Genomic DNA, 17,825 nt, shown 5'->3' with positions numbered 1-17,825 from the left:
GGGGCGAGGTGAGGTGCAGGCGGCGGCCTAAGGTGCCACGACGCAACTGACAGACTGACAGACATCTGGTACCCCCCCGCCCTTTCCTCCGGGCTGTAAAACCTCCATACACACATACGCGTACATACATACGTACATACATACAGGCAGGCGGCTGGCAGAGGTTAAGGCCTGACTTCTGCTCCCAGTTGACCCAGTCGACCCGGGTTCAAATCCGCCTGCCGGCTCCTCGGGTGTTTGAGGAGTGATGAAATGGGAGGTGGCCCCCCATCTTATGGACGGTGTAGGACGTGATAATATCAACTTGCGAGCTGACCAGGAACTAAGTTGATGCGCCGTTGATCCGCTAGATTTGGTTGGATGCTGGTGGTGAGTTGCCGAACCCAACGAATACATTCTGAAGTCGGATGGGGTGACGGATTAGGGTGCCCCTCTAGCAGGGGAGAGCAGGGACTGCCCCGGGAAAGGGGGCCGCTGGCGAAGTTAACCACCCTGTAACAACATACATACAGGTACTTTGTGTTGTGGCCCGTGGATGCCCCCCTGACCGCCGATGGTCAGCGGTTCCTGGTGGACCCGTACGGCAGGGGAGGCCTGCTGCTTCTGGACGAGGTAAGGAGCTGTACGACATGGCGTGCGGTCCCGTATTTTCCCGTGTGTGACACCGGCAACCACTACCCCTCTTCCCCCGCAACCCTCGACCTACTCTTCCACGTCAAGGATTTCCAACTCCCCACCCCCCGCAACCCATACACCACACAATACACACATGCCGTACACAACTCATCAACCAATACTCCCCCCCGGCCCCCCCCGCCCGGGTGCACCCAGGTGTGTGAGATATTCGGCGTGGAGCCCGCCTCCCTGCAGCCCGCGTGCCGCCGGACGCTGCTCGCCGCGTTGCTGGGGGAGCTGCGGGACGTGCACTGGGCCGCGGCGGTGGGCTGCTCGCCCCAGCCGGGGTCCATGACTCCGCTGACTGCGAGGACGGCGCTGGAGAACATGGTAGGAGAGGGGAGGGCCGGGATGGGGGTGGGGGTGGGGGTGGGGGCCTGCTTCACTGGTGATGTGATGTGGTGCATTGCAGTTTACCCCCTCCGTTCCGCTCTCTTTCCCCACTTCCCCCGCCCCACTCCCCCATTAGGGGTTCGAGCTTTGTCGGTATATCGCGTTGGTTTTCGGTCGGCTAGCCGGACTAGGATAGTCGGGTTGGTTGGGTTGGGCGCGCGTTTTAGTTTTGGGGGGGTTGGGAGGAAGGAGCACTTGCATATCACCAGCACAGCTTATTACCAGCTTATCAGCCAGTTTTGCTCCAGCCTCTTCAATGCCGCCGCCAGGCCGGCGGCAAGACTTTCTTCCGGCTCAGGTCATCCCTTTCGCTTCTCGCGTCAGTTTTTATTACTTTTTCGCCGCCTTTACACCTACTTTTACTTCATAACGGCTTCGCGATACAGTTCTTCTTGCGCTTTTATTTTAGTCTTGGCGGCCAGGTAGGTAGTAGGTTGTTCCGCAGTCGTCATCACTACGAACATCATCCCGAGGACTGCTTCTTCACGACCGCCGACTGGTCAATTCTGCTACCGTCCTGCACATCTGCCGCAGCTCTCTTTCCTTGACAGCAGCTCGCTCCCTCGCTCGTGTGGTTCGTGTTTTCCCCCCTCCCCCTTTCCCCCTCCGTCAACACTTGGGGTTTCAATTGCACCACGACTGGCACCACCGTCCTTTGCCCCTTCAGTTTGCCCAACCGTCCGGTGGTTTTTATTATTACATTGCTTTGTTACTTGACTTGACTAATAATTGTTGGTTGGTTGTTTTCAGGTATCGATTCCAACCAGCGGCGTGCGGGCTGCATCGCTGCGAAGGGCCCTGGCGGCGGCGGAGAAGCGGCTCTGGCTGCTGCCCGGGGATCGGTGGGTTCTCCGGGCCACACGGGGCGCATGTGGGGAGGGGAGGAGGGGGGCGAAGTGGGTGTCGGGTTGTTGTCCCGATACAGCTCCTTCGAGCCGTCTTAGCCGTCTTGAAGGGCGGGCGGCCGCATCGTGGTGTGTGTGTGTGTGTATGTGTGTTCCTGTTTCCTCCCATGACCCCGCTCGCTAAGGGGGCAGGTCTTTCCTTTTGGGTTCTTTCTTGGCGGTTGTTTCATCGCCCAGAGAAAGGACACATTTCTTGTGCTGTACACGATCTCGTATCGTACATTACCTTGCGTCGTACATTATGCTGCTTTGCATGCCTAAAAGATTCAGCTCGCTGCTCGCCGTTCGTTTCCCGACAAAGTATTTGTCGAATGCTCCCCAATCCCCCGGGAGGCCCAACTACTGCGGAGCGCAAACGCCCGCACATGCATACAGACAGACAGACACGTACAGACACGCCATGGCTTCGTTCGTGTTTCACCCCCTTCCCCCCGACCGTCTCGGTCCCCCTACTGACATCGCCACGACACGCAGAGAGGCGCAACTCCAGTACGGCCTTCTGTTGTACTTCAGTCGACGGTACGACGATGCTTGGATCGAGCTGGCGCTGTATCTCGAGCGGTTCGCGGCGGCACCGGCGGCTGCACCCGGCGGCGCCGCGGGAGGCCAGACAACAGCGGCTATCTCGGCACCGGTAGTAGTGGAGCCAGGCAAGGATGCAGATACCAGCAGTAGCAGTAGCAGTAGCAGTAGCAGCGGCGGCAGCGGCGGCGGCGGGGACTTGTACGGACATTCTCAGGCTCTTCAGGACGAGCCGGCTGCCTTGTGGCAAACCTCGTGGAATGGTTTCAAAGGGGCGGCGGCGGAGGAGGAGGGCGGTTGTTCCGGGGATGCTGGGGAAGGGGGTAACGTGGGGGGGTTGGCGGGAGAGCCGACGGAAGACGATGCAGGAGGCGGCTCGACGGTTCGGGGGATTGGACGAGTCGCGGCGTCGCCGGGTGCGGGGGCGCCGCCGCCGGTTGAAGCGACGCCGTCAGCGGATCAAGAGGCCCAAGAGGGCGAGAGGAGAGGAGGGGTGTCGCCGATAGGGGCGGAGGCGGTGGGTTCTGGCAGCCGCGCAGCTGACTCAGCCTCACAGATTGCAGTCCTAGTGGAAAGGATTAGGCTTGAGCTGGACTTTGCACCTGCGCCAGGAGCGGTTTGAGGTTGATGTCCATGTGCTTATTTTGCATGGATTTGGTAGGTAACATTTGACGTGCTTACAACTGAGACGCCCGCCTACTGTGCGGCGCCTTTCATGGAGCTGGCTGAAACGATTGGCTACGTTTACAGTACAAGACAGTACCCAAGGGTGTTGCAAAAGGCGGCCAATGGCTTTTGGGTTCAAGCTTTTCAATTTTGCATTTTATGATTAACTGAATAAGACCATTATAAGATGCTCGCTTCGATTAGTTGCTAGGCATGCGATCTCCTCAGGCCCGTTTTTCTCTTCCGTTTGGTGCGGGCTGTGAAAACCAATGTGGTCATTTTTTGGCCTAGATACGCTTTTGGATTGTAAACGTAATCGATTCGTCCAATTATTTAATTTCGGTTTTCTGCTCCTATGCTTACGAAAGGCGGTGTGCTACCGGTCGCCTCGAAGTTAGCTACATAGGTCGGGCTGATTTTCAACTAACTTAAGCAAATACTATCATCATTACATTTTTCCAATTGACGTGTTTGAATGGTAGCAGCGGCGGGTGCAGGTATGACCCGTCCAAAGTCGCGTTCATGTAAGTACAGCCCCCCAATTTCGTTTGCACTCCTTACGCAGGCCAATCCCTTTACAACTCAATTCTAATACATACGAAAATACAACTTTTGCGATTAATGTATGCAACTTAACATACATGCAGGTTGCAGTTTTGCTTTGCTTGGGGTCCTCTTGACACGACCATTTCCCTAATCGGACGGGACATTTGGCCAAACCGCTACACATATAACGTACTAAATTGACGCCATAGCATAGTTACCACTATGCAAAACGACGGGGCAGCTGGTAATACCGAAACGCCGAGGAGCCTAGTTCGGGCCTACGAACTTGACCTCAGCTCAAGCGATGTTCAACATAACCAACGAGCAACACGAAGCTCGGTAAGTACCTTGGTCTTTGGCATCCTCACATTACTGCTCGGCGGTGGATTTAGAGGGCAGTCTGCCAACGAAATGCCCTAGACAACGGACTTGGTCTAGGTCTTAATTCCATCAACTGAAGCTCGCCGCAAATGGCCACCTTAATTTAAGCTTCACGCTTTCAAACATCCAGACATACAACGTGGCAAAATGCCTGCAAGATTACGTTGGGCTGATTGATGATGTTTGAAGCGTGAACACTTTCGCGGCGACGCCCTGTCTCACGGCTCCTTTCAGCTCGTCCAAGATACATAACACGTTCAACCGCTTCAAGCTTTTTTCTTTCTCGGACACCAAACCGTTCCTCTTAATCCTGACAGGGATCAATTTGCCACCCATTGAGAAATGTGCGCGATCCTGTCTGTAAGTCGAGCCTGTCTGCTGCACGTACTGACCCACGGGTCAACCGCAATTGGGTTCGCCGCCTCCTGGGGCCCGCCCGCGCCCATTCTTTTTACTGATGCAGATATGGTCGGGAGCGCGGGACTCAGGTGATGGCCCAATGCGACAGCCTCATTCAAATCTCCGGCCAGCTTCGAGCGGTCAGTTCCAACGCACGGGCCGCGATCCAGGTCTAGATCAAGATCTGGATCCAAACCCGAATTCGAATTCTAGGGTGGAAATAGTTTTCCAACAAGCACGCGGCGGTTCAAATTGTTCCGCGGCGGCGGCGGCGGCGGCGGCTGCTGCCGCCGACACCGACGCTGCAACCGCGCGGAGCCCAAGACGCGGTACAATGGCCGATTACGCCGCTGCGTCGGCCAGCGGCGCATCAAAGGCGGTAGCAGCAGGGCCGTACAGTCGTACGGCATGGGTGATGCCGTTCCATGGCGGCGGCGGCGGCGCTGGCCCCACGAGGACTGTCGCCGCCAGCCCGGCGCCGCCGTGTGCTGGAGCCTGGGAGGGCGACTCAACTGCCGCGGTGCCAGCCGCCGAAACCCCTTCCGCCGTACACCCCGTGGCGGCCCACCTCATCTTTCCACAGCGGTCATCTTCTGGACACCTAGGTGCCGCCGTACATCGTACTCATCCGCGTAGCAGTCGGTACGCCGACGGCGGCGGCGGTAGTGGTGATCGCGACGGCGATGGCGATGACGACGGTGGTGATGGCGGCGGCTCCAGATCACAAGTGTACGACATGGGATTGCTGCAACCGCCGCAAACGGAAGAGCAACAACAACAAGAGCAACAGCAACGTGACCATCAAGTTCTGCTGCAGTATCTGCAACAATACCAACACCAACAGCAGCAGAATCAACAACCCCGGCAACAGCAGCACCAACACCAACAGCAGCACCAACACCAACAGCACCAACAGCACCAACACCACCAATATCAGCACCAACAGCAGCAGCAGCAATACCAGCGGGTTCCCTCGGCAACGCCAGTCCTTGTCCACCCGGGCCGCCGCGGCGGCGGGTACGGCTACTACGGCGGCACTTCGTCGTACGCGCATAGTAGGGTTGCAGAAGCAGACGAGGTGCCACCCCCGCCGCCGCCGCCGCCGTCGCACTTGCAACAAGATCTGGCCGGAGGGTATTATCGAGCAGAGCCGTTGCGTAATGCCTCTTGGACCCACCATCGCGTCAGCGGCGGCAGCCTGCACATGGCACAGCAACACACGCGGTACGCGCCGTACCATGCCCCTGCTACGGTGCCGCCCGGCCACGCAGAGTCGGCGGCAAGGAGGCCTGCCATACACGCAGCAGCAGCAGCAGCAGGAGCTACGCTGCCATGGTCGCCGCCGCAGCTGCCGGTTGCTGCGGGAAGGCCATCGACAAGTTCGTACATGTACGACGAGGACTTGGATATGTATCTCGCGCACGAGGATCAGCGGCAGCAGCATCTCGCCGTGGGAGCTCAGCGAGATTTTCCCGCTGCGGCGGCGGCAGCGGCAGCCGCCGCTGCCTCCACATCGCCGCCGCCGCAGCTACGGGCGCAATCTCCGGATGAGGCCGGCGTGGAGAGGTATTTCCGGGGGTCCCCCGCGCATACGCTGCAGGGGGAGGGAGGAGGTGGCGGTGGTGGTGGTGGTGAAGGTACGGGACCCGAGGTGGAGGCCGCGAGTCGTGGCGAGGGCGGCGGCGACGACGGCCGCGATGCTGCGCCGATGGCGGCGGCGGGGCTTGAGCCGGGCCCGTCGGGCCTTGCGCCAGCACAGGACGGTGCCGATCGCCTGGCGGAGGTGGTGGGTGGAGGCTCGCGGGCGAGGCAGGAGGTGAGGAGAGGATTATCGGCCGCTGATGCCTTTGGAGACACAGCAGCCCGCCGCAGCGGCGGCGAGGAGGGGGTTGACGGCGGCGGCAGCGGCAGCGCTGACGGCGATGATGTGGTCATGGCAGGTACGGCAGCAGGCGGTGCCGAGGCAGCTGGCAGCGGCGGCGGTAGCGCTAGGCGGACGGCATCAAACGACGTCGGTACGGCAGCTATGGCGGTGGCAACCGGTCGGGGACCGGACGTCACGGGATTGCCGTCAGCGGTGGGGTTTCGGAGCGCGTCATCTGTACAGCCTCCGGCGGCGCCGCCAGGTCCAACCTTGGTCACAGCCACGGGAGCTAACAGACCCGCGTCCGCCTCCGCCGGCCTCGCCTCCGCCTCCGCCTCCGTTATTCCCGTCTCCTCCGCTTCCCCCCCTTCCGCCTCCGCCGCCCGCGGTGGTGGTGGCGGTGGTGGTGGCGGCCCCTCCCTGGCGCTGCCCCTCACAGTGCTGCACATGGACCGGAAGTGCCCCAAGGTGCTCGCGCCGAGGTCGGGGAGGCTGGGGGACACGAAACACCTCGTACTGCCGTCGGAAATCGTACAGGTACGGCACCAGGTGGATGGCTGGAAAGGGGTTGGGGGAATGGAGCGGCGGGAGGGGGCGCCGGGCAGCATATATATGTATATATGTATATATATGTATATATATGTATATATATGTTATATATATTTTATATATATGTATATATATGGCAACAGTTGGCCGCACATTTGCCTGTCCATCTGTCTGTCTGTCTGTCTGTTCATCTGTCCGTCTGTCTGTTGCCTGCCCGTTCATCTGCCCCGTCTGTTTGCCTGTCTGCCTGTCTTATCCGCGTGGCTGTCCGCCCGTCTACCATTTTGTACGTCTATCCGTCTGTCTGTTGCCTGCCCGTTCGTCTGTCTGCTGATGTCACGTGTTCAATAGCTTACATATTGGGTGACGCCATCATTTCTGTCAAATGTTAAGCAACTTGCATCATAAAGTATTTTTTCGTGAAAAATTAAAAAAACTTTGAAGGTGGGGCCAATTCAACGTCGATGCTAAGCGTGAGCGGTCGCGCAAACTAATTATAATCGACTAACTAAGAAGGACGATTACTGCTGTATAAATCATAAAGAACAAGAAAACGTTTTCGTCGTCATCATCTCGCTATTTGAAAATTTGAAAAGACGCAAACAACAAGCCTAGATTTGGAGTTGTTTAGGCAGGTAAGCTAACAGGAAAGTAACAAGTATTATAACAAGAAAAATCGTGAAGCAATCCTAGAGGGTAATTTTATTTTCCCTCCTGAGCTCAGCTTTCCCTCCTCGGCTGCCTCTTCGTAGGCTCTCCCAGAGCCCATGCGCAACGGTCAACTACCAGTCCGGGTGCGGAGCTTGGTCCTGCCTCCTAACCCGCCCAAACGGCATCGCGGTACGGGAGGTACGGCTCCGCTGTTCCCGCGGATGCGGCAAGGGGCGCGCAGCAGCAGCAGCAGCCGCGGCGGCGGCAGCAATTCCGACACAGAAGCATCAGATGATGACGATGATGATGATACTGAGGAGGGCGACGAGGGGGAGGAGGAGGAGGACGGCGAGGCCGTTGAAGGTGCGGTGGAGGTGAAGGTGGAGGCGGCGGTGGCGGAGGAGGAGGAGGAGGAGCGGGGCGGGGCCGAGGAAGCCTTGTGCCCCATTGGAAGCGGACCCGGAGGCAAGTCGGCCCTTCAGGTCGGTTACAACGGCTGGGGCTCCTACGGCCCTCTCAAAGCGCGGGAAAGGGGGGAAGGGGGGAGGGAGGCGGGGATTACAATGCAGATGCGAGCGAGCTACTCTCCCCTTCTAGACAAGGGGACATCAGACCGACAGACGCAAACGACATCACAAAAATCCTAAAACCCCAGATCAACACATTCCCCCTCCCCCAAGCTGACACCCCACCCGACAGCCATCCTGCACCCGCACCAGCACACGTCTCTCCGCAGAAGCCCCATGCAGGACCTCCTTTCCTCTGATCTCAACCCCTGTCTGCAGATCGTGGTTTCGGAGCGCATGTACGGCCGTCGTACCGAGTTTTTCCGCTTGCTCCCGGACCTCACCCTGGAACTAGGTCTCGGCAAGCGCATGCTGCGGTCCCCCCGGGGGAGGAGGGCCCGGGGGGCTGCGGCGGCTCCCACACCCACACGCATACGCACACCCACACCCACCGCCGGGCAGCCCAACACGAACACAAACAACAACAACGGCAAAGTGGTCCACACTGTCGTACATACACACGCGCCAGCACCCGCATCCACCCATATGCCCGGGCCTGCGCCCCAGAGCACGAGCACTGCTGCTGGTGCTGCGGCTGCTACAGCCCCATTGGGCCATACGCCGACACCCACAATGCTAGAGGCGGCTAGCGGCACCTTAGCAGCAGGTGTGTATGTTTGTTTAGGGAATATTGAGAAATGTCGAAGCGCAACGAATGTGTAGAGCTGATGCAAGCTGTTGTCACACCTGTCGAGGTTTCAATGTCCGAATGTATGCCGGTCCGTCTGTCGGTCTGTAGGAGGCCGCAGAAGATCGTCTTGAAGAGTACTTAGCGACATACATACATACCTAGCTGAGACTTGTGGACTGGCTCTAGCGGGACCTGAGAGCCCTTCGTGGTGTTTTCACTGCAGCGCCATCCCCGGTGGAGGGGCTGCGGAGTGGCTGCGTAGAGTGTTGGCAGTCTGAGTCGGGGTCGGGAGCACACAAGACTAACCGACTTGTGCTGTGTGCTCCCGACCCTTGCGCTGTGTTTCGGCTTCGGCCGCCGGCTCTCGCAGCCCACAGTGTAATCTAAGTCATACATACATACATACATGCATACATACATACATGCATGCATGCACACATACATACATACATACATACATACATACATACATACATACATACATACATACATACATACATACATACATACATACATACATACATACATACATACATACATACATACATACATACATACATACATACATACATACATACATACATACATACATACATACATACATACATACATACATACATACATACATACATACATATACATATACATATACATACATATACATACATACATACATACATACATACATACATACATGCACACGTATGCCCCTACGAGCCGTCGTCCTTCCGTCATCTTGATTACGGACCTCGAACTTCCTCTTAGGGTTTTACCGAAGTTAACCCCCCCAAAGTTAACATGACTACTCCGTTGGCTGATATCCACCACCACTATCGAGTGCATATCCGCCACGTATTCAACCACAGTCCACCCCCACTACACGGCTATGACCCACTCAACAGGTTCAGACTCGGGAGGCTGTAGCACCGGCGGTGGCGGCGACGGTGAAGGTACCTGGCGGCAGCAGCAGCTGCAGCAGGCGACGACAGCGAATCAGGCCGCCGCCGCCGCCGCCACTAACAAGCCGCCAGGCGACCGGTCACAGCCCAAGGCCCTAGACGCCGGGTCCGCCGCCGCCGCAGCTCCTGCTCCTGCTCCCGCTGTTGCTACTGCCGGACTACCAGCCTCAGCTAGCCCTACGGTAAAGCGGGAGCAGCGGCAGGAAGCGGACCTGGCTGCTGGCGGGCCGTCAGAGGCCACGCAGCGGGGCGTACGGCAGGACGAGGTCGACGGAGGCGGATGCCTTCCGCCGGTCACGTTGGACGATAGACCGCGAGCCGGGGGGCCCCCGGGGACGCCCTTCCTGCAGGGCGGCGGCGGCGGCGGCAGAGAGCCGACTCCCCAGCAGCAGGAGCAGCCGTACAGCCGGCAGCCGTACAGCCAGCAGTATGATCAGCGGCGTCAGGAGAGCGCGCACCTTGACGAGGTCACCCGGCACGAACACACCATGCCGCGGCCGCCGCCGCTGCTGCAGCAGCAGCAGCAGCAGCAGCCGCAGCCGCAGCAGCCGCAGCAGCAGCGTATGTTGAGTCAGGACAGCGGCTATGATGGGGGGAAGGAAGGGGAAATAGACGGGGCTTTGCGGCCGGGTGCCGGCGAAAACGGCGACGGCGACGGGGGAATGGAGGTTGAAATGTACGACGCTCAGTCGTCGCCGCAACCACAGCAGCAGCAGGAGGCGGAGGCGGGGGTCCGGGGGAATATTCCCGCGGCGGCGGCAGCGGCGGCTTGGCATCAGATTTCCCATGCGCTGACGGAGGCTATGGGGGATAGGCGAACCTCAGACGAGGCCACGGGGGATGTGCCGTACCAGCCGCCGCTGCGTCGAAGCCCCTCCTCGACGGCGGCGAGTGACAAACAAGTTGGCAACGCCAAGTGGGTGGTTATGGGCTCCCTCTCCTGCCCGTCCCCGTCCCCGTCCGGCGCGAAGGCAGCAGCGGCGGCGGCGGTGATGGCACGGGGCCGCGGCGGTGGCGGCAGCGGTGCTGGCCGAGCGCCGCCGCTGCTGCCACTGGCTGTACGGCGGAAGTACATCAACAAGCAGCAGCCAGTTGTTATCCGTACTAGCTCGGGTATTCTGGGCGGGAAGAAGCACCTGCCGGTGCCTCCCCAGATCTTGGAGGTGAGGCGGAGGAGGGACAGTAGCAACGGAGTTGAGCGAGGGAGGGTAAGGGAGATTTTAAAAATCTGTTCCAGGTTGTCCAGGTTGGTGGAGAATAAGAGCAAGAAAAACCAAAAAAACCTTGTAGTGCCAATACGGAAGCCATTGTGTTTGAACTAGGTTTTGGGGGGTTTTGGGGGGTTTAGGGCTTTTGGGGGGTTTTAGAGTTTTAAAACCTCGGAACAAAAACTCGTGTACGTGTGGCAGTGGCGCGATACAATACAGAGTTACAGACATGCATACATAATCCATAACGGCAACAGAACTGAGGGGCCTACCTTCCCCACCACCCGTTGCCGCGCCACCGCTACCCCGCCCCTCGGTCACGGGCGCTTCCTGCTGGCGTGGTTGGTTTGGGTTTTTCGTGCCACCCGACCTCCCTCCATCTATCCTCCACCTCTCCCCCACCCATCCTCCCGATTTGGCCCTCTTCAAGTCGTACACCTGGTCAGGTCAAGTCAGTCAATTCATGTGTCTGTATCTGATCTGTCCAGTCGTACATGTGATTATTACCCGCCGGGTGTTTGGCTAGGTACGAACTAATCACCCTTGCTGGTTGGCCCCTTCCAGGATCCCCCTCACCCCTCACCCCGGTCTCTCCCCCCCCGCCCCGCTCCCCCCCCCGCCCTCGCAACCACCCAACCATCAGCTCCTTCCAGCAGACCAACGGCGGTTCAACAACCCCCGTCCTGTCGTGGTACGTGTATTGCACCTCACCCCGCCGGCCGGCGGCGCTGCTTCCGCTACTGGAGCAGGTGCCAGCGGCGCGGATGGGGACAACGTGTCGTACGTGAACTGGCGGGAGGCGGTTTTAGAGGAAACGGAATGCACCATAGGGCCCACGGGTTCGCACGGCTGCATGTCACTCCAACTGCCAGTAACCGCCTGCATGTGGAATAGGCCGATGCTGTTCATGCGGTTGCAAGTCGACGGGGCCGTTGACCTGGCGCTCGGCGACGCCGACCCGAGCCACCCGCCGCCACGGAAGCCGGCGGCGGCGGCCGGCGGCGGCGGCGGAGGAGGAGGAGGAGGAGGAGACGGTGGCGGCGCTGCGGCGGCCGGCAGCGGCGGCGATGCGCTGGACAGCTCGCGGCGGCGGCGGCGCGAGGTGGAGCAGGCGGCGGCAGCAGAGAGCGAGGAGGATCAAGAGGATATGGAGGAGGAGGTGCCGTACGGATCTGGTGGGCGCCGCCGCGAAGCCGGCGGCGGTGCCGCCGCTGCCGTGGACGTCAGCGGAGATGTGCTGGAGGCGGTCGGCCGAGGCAGCAGCGCCAAGCGGCCCAGATGGCAGCAGCAGCAACAGCATGAGGCTATTAGCGCAGGTGGCGGTGACGCCAGCGGCCGCGCTGCCGCCGCCGCCGCGGCAGCCATTGCTGCAGCGGACGTTGCTCCGCATGTCGTAACCCTGCCGCCGCCGCAGCAGCATCCCCAGATGGTGGTGACAAGCGGCCGATTGAACTCTGGAAGGTTTCCTGCCGCTGTCGCCGCCGATGCAGCCGCCGCCGCCGCCGCCGCCCCTGCTGTGCTAGGCGCTGGCGGCGGCGTCGACGCCGGCAGTCTCGCCGGTAGCTTGGACGCCCTGGCATCCGCTGCGGCGGCCGCTGCCAGGGCGGATCAGCTGTTGCTGCTACAGCACCACCAACAGCAGCAGCAGCAGCAGCAGCGGCGGCGCATCGAGGCGCCGGATCCGCCAGTGTACGAGCAAGACGAGCCTTACCAGCGTGTGCTGCAGCAGCACCTCTTGCAGCAATTGCAATTAAGGCGTCAACAACAACAACAGCAGCAGCAGCAGCAGCAGCAGCAGCAGCTGGCGGCGACGCCGGCGGGGGGGACGGCGGCGGCGGGTGGCGGCGGCATTGGCCAAATACAGTGGGCAGCGCTGCGTCGTTTTCTTCCGCCGCCAGCAGTTCAGAGAGTCATCTACGCCGCTGGTACGAATGAAGCGGAGGATCTAGGGGAGGTGTACGGCGACAGACCGCGACCGCCGTCGCCGGTGCAGCGGCGGCCTTTGCCGGCGACAGGGACGGCCGGGCTCCTGGCGTTGCGGCACGGCAGCGACGGCGCCGCCGCCGCTACCTCCGCCGGCGGCGGCGGCGGCGGCACGGATGCAGGGCCTTTGGCCGTACATCCCGGTGTGTCGCACACCTTGGCGCCAATGCAACGTCGCTTGCCTAACCTTGTTCGCGGTTGTCCCAACCCGCCGTCCGCCTCCGAGGAGGACGACGCAGACCTCCATGCCGCCGCGCCTTTTGCTGCCGTGGACCACCACAAGGAACGTGGCGACCGCAATATGCATGTTGTCGTACCTGCCGTACGAATAGCAGGCGGTGGAGAGGCGCTACGGAGTGCGGCGGGAGCCGTCCTGGCGGGAGCCTCGCCAGTCGGTGTCGCACGCGGCGGCGGCGGCGGCGGCGGCGGCGGGATCCACGACGGCCAGGACGAGGAGCTCGCAGGGGGGGTTGATTTCGGCATTCTTGGCAGCGGCAGTAGTAGCAGGGCTGGCGGCGGCGCGTATGCGTGGCATCATGCCGTGCAAGCACAGTACCGCCCGCCGCAGCGCCGCCTGTTGCCGCCGCCGCCGCCGCTGCCGCCGCACCAGCAGCATCTGCGGACGTTATCCCCCGGGGTCGTTCCGCTGGGAGTGAAGTTGAATCGTACGGACGTTTTGCAGCAACGCGGCGGCCATTTGGGACCTGTGGGGGCCGCCGGCGGCGGCGGCGGCGGCGGTAGTCGCCACGATGACGATCTCCGGGCGGCGGACATCGATACCGGAGATCCGCCGCCGCTGCCGCCACTACCTATTGGGCTACTGCGTCTTCAACGGGGGGGTGGCGACGGCGGCGGTGGCGGCGGCGCTGGTGCTGCTGACATGACCGTGGCGGAGGAGCCCCCGGCGCCGGCGGCGATGGCCGTCGCCGCAGCCACGCTAGGGCGCGCGTGGAATTTGCTGCAACAGGTGCCGCGGGCGCAGCTGGCGGCGGCGAGGGCGCTGGCGGGGGCTGCCGTACAGAGCGGCGGCAGCAGTTCCGGGCCCGAGTCCAGTGCGGCGCTGGCTAACTTCCGCGCCTGTCTGTCGGGCATCGTGGGATTGCTCATGCGCGCAAGGGAGGCGGCGGCGGCGGATGTAGCAGCGCAGGAGCATCTACAGCCTCATCTACGTGTAGCTCGCGCGAGGGACGGTCGTACTCGCCGCTGCCTGCTGGCGGCGGCGCCGCTGCTGCTCAACGCTGCGGAATGCCTGCTGGAGTGGTACGGCCTGCTGGCGGCGACAGCGGCGGACGGTACGGCCGCAGGATGTGCGGAGGAGCTGGGTGGCAGTGCTGCTCTCGTGCGGGCGCAGCTGACGGAGGCACTGGCGCTGCTTCCGCCGCCGGGGGCAGCAGCGGCGGCGGCGGCGGCGGCGGGGCCCCCTACGAGCGGCTAAAAGACTCCAGGCTGTTTGCAGCCCTGGACGATTAGTTCATGCCGTACAAAATCACTGACAATGAGTGAGCGGCGGGAGACTGCTACGGGAGCCGTCGCGGCTGCAGACTGCTGGACATGCAGAACGCTTTTCAGTACCGTACACCGCACTGTTAATCTCTCTCTCTCTCTTTCCTTATCTTTATACCGCGTTTGAGACCTGTGAGGGTTGGTTGCGGAATTTTGCAGTGTGCCGTACGATGATAACTATTGGCTATTGGGCAGAGAGGCGGAGGTGATGACAGAGGATGAGATGAGCTGCACCCGAATGCGAACTTAGGAGTGGAGAGCGCATCTGAGGGAAGCTAGGCTCCGTGGAAGAAGCAAGTAGTGGCAGGCTGTGAGGAGGTGCAGGAGGAGCAGGAGGTGCAGGAGGAGCAGGAGGTGCAGGAGGAGGAGGTGCAGAAGTTTGGGGGGGGGATATTGCAGCTGAGGAGGAGGGCAAAGAGCTGGCGGTGGAGTGATATTGATGATCGGGAGTGATCGAATGCCGGTGGACGATCCATTCTCGCTTTGACGTGTCGTGTCCTCGGATGCATCCTACCTACCTACCTACCTACCTACCTACCTACCTACCTACCTACCTACCGGCACTCAGTCGCCCCACGTGACGTGACGCGCCACATACCCACTCGGTCTATCCACATGGGGGTCGAGTGCGGGGGGGGGAGGAGGAGGAAGTGGTGCGACCTCGGGATGCCGGTGGTGCCTCGGGAGGATGGACCTCCGGAGGATTGGGTGCTGGTCCTCGAGGTCCAGGATTGCGCAGGCAGGCCTTTACATTTATCACGGCTTTTTGCATCCTGGAGGTTGTTGAGCATACCACAGGTCGCCCCACACGCACATATAGACACATATGATTGTTTGCGGGATGGAGGGCTGAGGAGTAGCAGCACTCCGGTGCTGTCAAGTCAGGGAGAGACACCGGTAGTCGTTTGGGGATTAGCCAGAGGCATGAGCTGGCTTGGTGGATGTATGATGGGCCGAGTGGTCGCACAGTGCTCAGGTGCTCTGGACGGAGCTTTTTCACTTCCGGTTGTTGGTGTTCTTTTCTTTTGTTTTGCTTAGAAGGGTTTTTTTATGACGTTTTACTTTTGAGACGGCATAGAGGGCCAGTGGCTGTCTGTGTTGACCCAGAATGCGGCATTAATTGTTGTTGTTGTCGTTGTTGTTTTTTAAAGCTCATTTGATTGATTCAGAGCACTCCAGAAGGAGGTTCACCAGAGTAAAATAGGAGGAGGAAACACGTCACCCTCTCCCAAGGTGGGTTGGGGTTGACGGGGTGATGCGGTGGGTGGACCGCGGGGGAGCTTGGGCTGTGAGTGATTTTTTGCGCTTTTGTCGGTTAGGGTCGGAAGACAGATCCAGTTGTAAGGATGGGTTGATCCCGGGCAGCAGATGCTGCTGGTTTGTAAGTGTCAGATCCCGGTTCCTGGTGCGGGGGATGTCTGCTGCAACGAAGACTGTCTCCTGTTGAGGTGAGGGGCTCATCTAAATCTCTTCGCCAGCCGGTGTGGTGAGGACGGTGATGAGTGGCAAGGACGAGGCGATGTGCGCGCGGTGGAGGGCGACGAATTCGCTGTCACTCTAAACATCCTCCTTCCCCCCGGTCCCGGTTGCATGGACAGGAGCTGGCTGGCGCAGGTACAATGTCTCAACATTCAAAACTGCAAAATTGGAAAACGTCGAAAGGCGAGAGGCAAGCGGAAAGGTCCGTTGTCGTCCCTCCGTATCCTCCCTTTAAGCTTCCTTTCAGCAGAACGGCACGCCTGTAACGCGTGGAAGGGACAATGCGCACCCCCTCCATGCTCGTTGCCACACCTCAGCAAACGCCGCGGTGTGCGAGAGGCAATGAACCAGGGCTGTCTAATCGCTTGATGGGATTCCGTAATAGTAGAATGTGCTCAAGGACGCGCTGCATCGCACAGTTCTAGAAGGGGGTGAGTACTGGGCAGGTTGATGGGTGCACGAAATGGTTATCCGCGTGCTGTGATCACAGTTTTGGAAACTCCTCGGTTAACGGAAGCACCTTGGAAGGGACCCTGGAGCCAGCTTCCCGGATGTGTTCCCTAGAAAGAGACCCGATGGATATCGCAATGAAGCAACACAATCACTTTAGTGATGGGTTGTAATGCAGGTAGCGGTCAAATCACAAACAAGATGAAAATTTAAAAGGTACTGCAAATTGTGACAGCGGTTAACGACGGTTAGAACGACAGCCTTCCAAAAGTCAGGAGGGCAATTTTCCAAGGGGGATTAGCCTAAACAATTTTCTTGTTATATATTTAAAAAAGAGCTACGTTTGAAAATTCGCGCATCATCGGTTGAGGTTGAGGTTGAATGCATCGCGCAAGCAAAGCATCCTGAAAAGAGCCGCTTAGTTTTTATACCAATACTTTGATAATTATATTTTCCCAAGCATTCTGTCCTACGGATACCTTCCGTTGCGTTTACTTGGGGCTTGCACGGATTCCACCTATCTCCGTACCCATAATGGCTTTTCGTTACATTTAAGGACATGGATAAATGGAACCCAAACTCTGGACTGAGATCCTGGTGCTTGCGCTGGCAGCTATAGCTGCGGCAGGGGTGAGCGCGGTAACGTGCATTTCCACACAGCTACCCATCACGCACCAAAAACCAATCCCATGTAACAGACCGCGCCAACAATCCTCCTACCCGCCGCCGTACCCACCGTACCTACTGCCCCTAACGTCCCTAACCCGAATCTTCCTTAGACCAAACTGCTGAATTGATCACCAGCATCAATCAGCACCACGTCCCAGCCTCACTGACTAGCTAATACTTGGTGCTCTCCTCTCTTCTCCTCTACCTCTACCCCTACCTCTGAACCCGCCATCCGGACCAATTCAGCCCCCAACCCAACTCCGCTCCTCCTCTTCCCCCACCGGCGGGGAGCTCAGCAGCTCCTAGAGACCGAGGCGTACCCGCAGTGCCGACACCGTCACCACAACCACCACAACCACCGCAACTACCACGACAACTACCAGGACCAGGACCGTAGCGATCTATTAGCCGTATGTGGCGATGCGGGCGAAAAAGACGACACTTCCCGCAGCTTCCCTCGGCTTCTAGGATTGGATCCGAATTCCGACTCGGATTGGAACCTGGAACTTCTGAAACACCAAGGCAGTGATGGCGATAACGACGGTGACCATGATGACGGACGACGGCGAGGGCGCGTCTTGGAGCAACATCAGCAGGCTGAGGATCAGCGCATGGCCGACCTAGCCGACCCACGGGTCACTGCTGAGCAACCAGATGGCGGTGACCATGGCGCTGACCGTAGTGGCAGCAGCAGTCATAGCGGAGGTGATGATGATGGTGGCGGTGATAGTGGCGGTGGTTTGCAGCAGATCACCTCAGACTATCAGTCGCATGGACCCCCCCCCCGTCCTCCTCCGTCATACCCCTCCTCCTTGCCCTCCTCCCG

At 59.8% G+C, this 17,825-nt stretch overlaps 1 protein-coding gene across 1 annotated transcript in view; it reads left to right on the top strand.

Moving 5' to 3' along the window:
- The window catches only part of VOLCADRAFT_93041 (uncharacterized protein), a gene marked incomplete at both ends in the record, with an annotated part of 17,321 nt that extends 2,988 nt beyond the window's left edge, over nucleotides 1–14,333 (top strand). Inside the window, 14 exons of the mRNA XM_002952392.1 lie at nucleotides 513–612; nucleotides 832–1,005; nucleotides 1,819–1,910; nucleotides 2,448–2,534; nucleotides 4,323–4,448; nucleotides 4,552–4,627; nucleotides 5,425–6,888; nucleotides 7,653–8,033; nucleotides 8,337–8,552; nucleotides 8,625–8,724; nucleotides 9,873–10,174; nucleotides 10,679–10,870; nucleotides 11,559–12,630; nucleotides 12,817–14,333. Coding sequence (XP_002952438.1) covers nucleotides 513–612; nucleotides 832–1,005; nucleotides 1,819–1,910; nucleotides 2,448–2,534; nucleotides 4,323–4,448; nucleotides 4,552–4,627; nucleotides 5,425–6,888; nucleotides 7,653–8,033; nucleotides 8,337–8,552; nucleotides 8,625–8,724; nucleotides 9,873–10,174; nucleotides 10,679–10,870; nucleotides 11,559–12,630; nucleotides 12,817–14,333 — 5,899 coding nt within the window. The remainder of the gene's footprint in view (nucleotides 1–512; nucleotides 613–831; nucleotides 1,006–1,818; nucleotides 1,911–2,447; nucleotides 2,535–4,322; nucleotides 4,449–4,551; nucleotides 4,628–5,424; nucleotides 6,889–7,652; nucleotides 8,034–8,336; nucleotides 8,553–8,624; nucleotides 8,725–9,872; nucleotides 10,175–10,678; nucleotides 10,871–11,558; nucleotides 12,631–12,816) is intronic.
- Nucleotides 14,334–17,825: the final 3,492 nt, after the last annotated feature.

The sequence above is a fragment of the Volvox carteri genome (assembly GCF_000143455.1).
Source record: "Volvox carteri f. nagariensis unplaced genomic scaffold VOLCAscaffold_29, whole genome shotgun sequence".
In the NCBI taxonomy this organism is placed as follows: domain Eukaryota; kingdom Viridiplantae; phylum Chlorophyta; class Chlorophyceae; order Chlamydomonadales; family Volvocaceae; genus Volvox; species Volvox carteri.
Note: the sequence above shows the minus strand (reverse complement) of the source record. Positions and strands in the feature narration are given on the sequence as shown.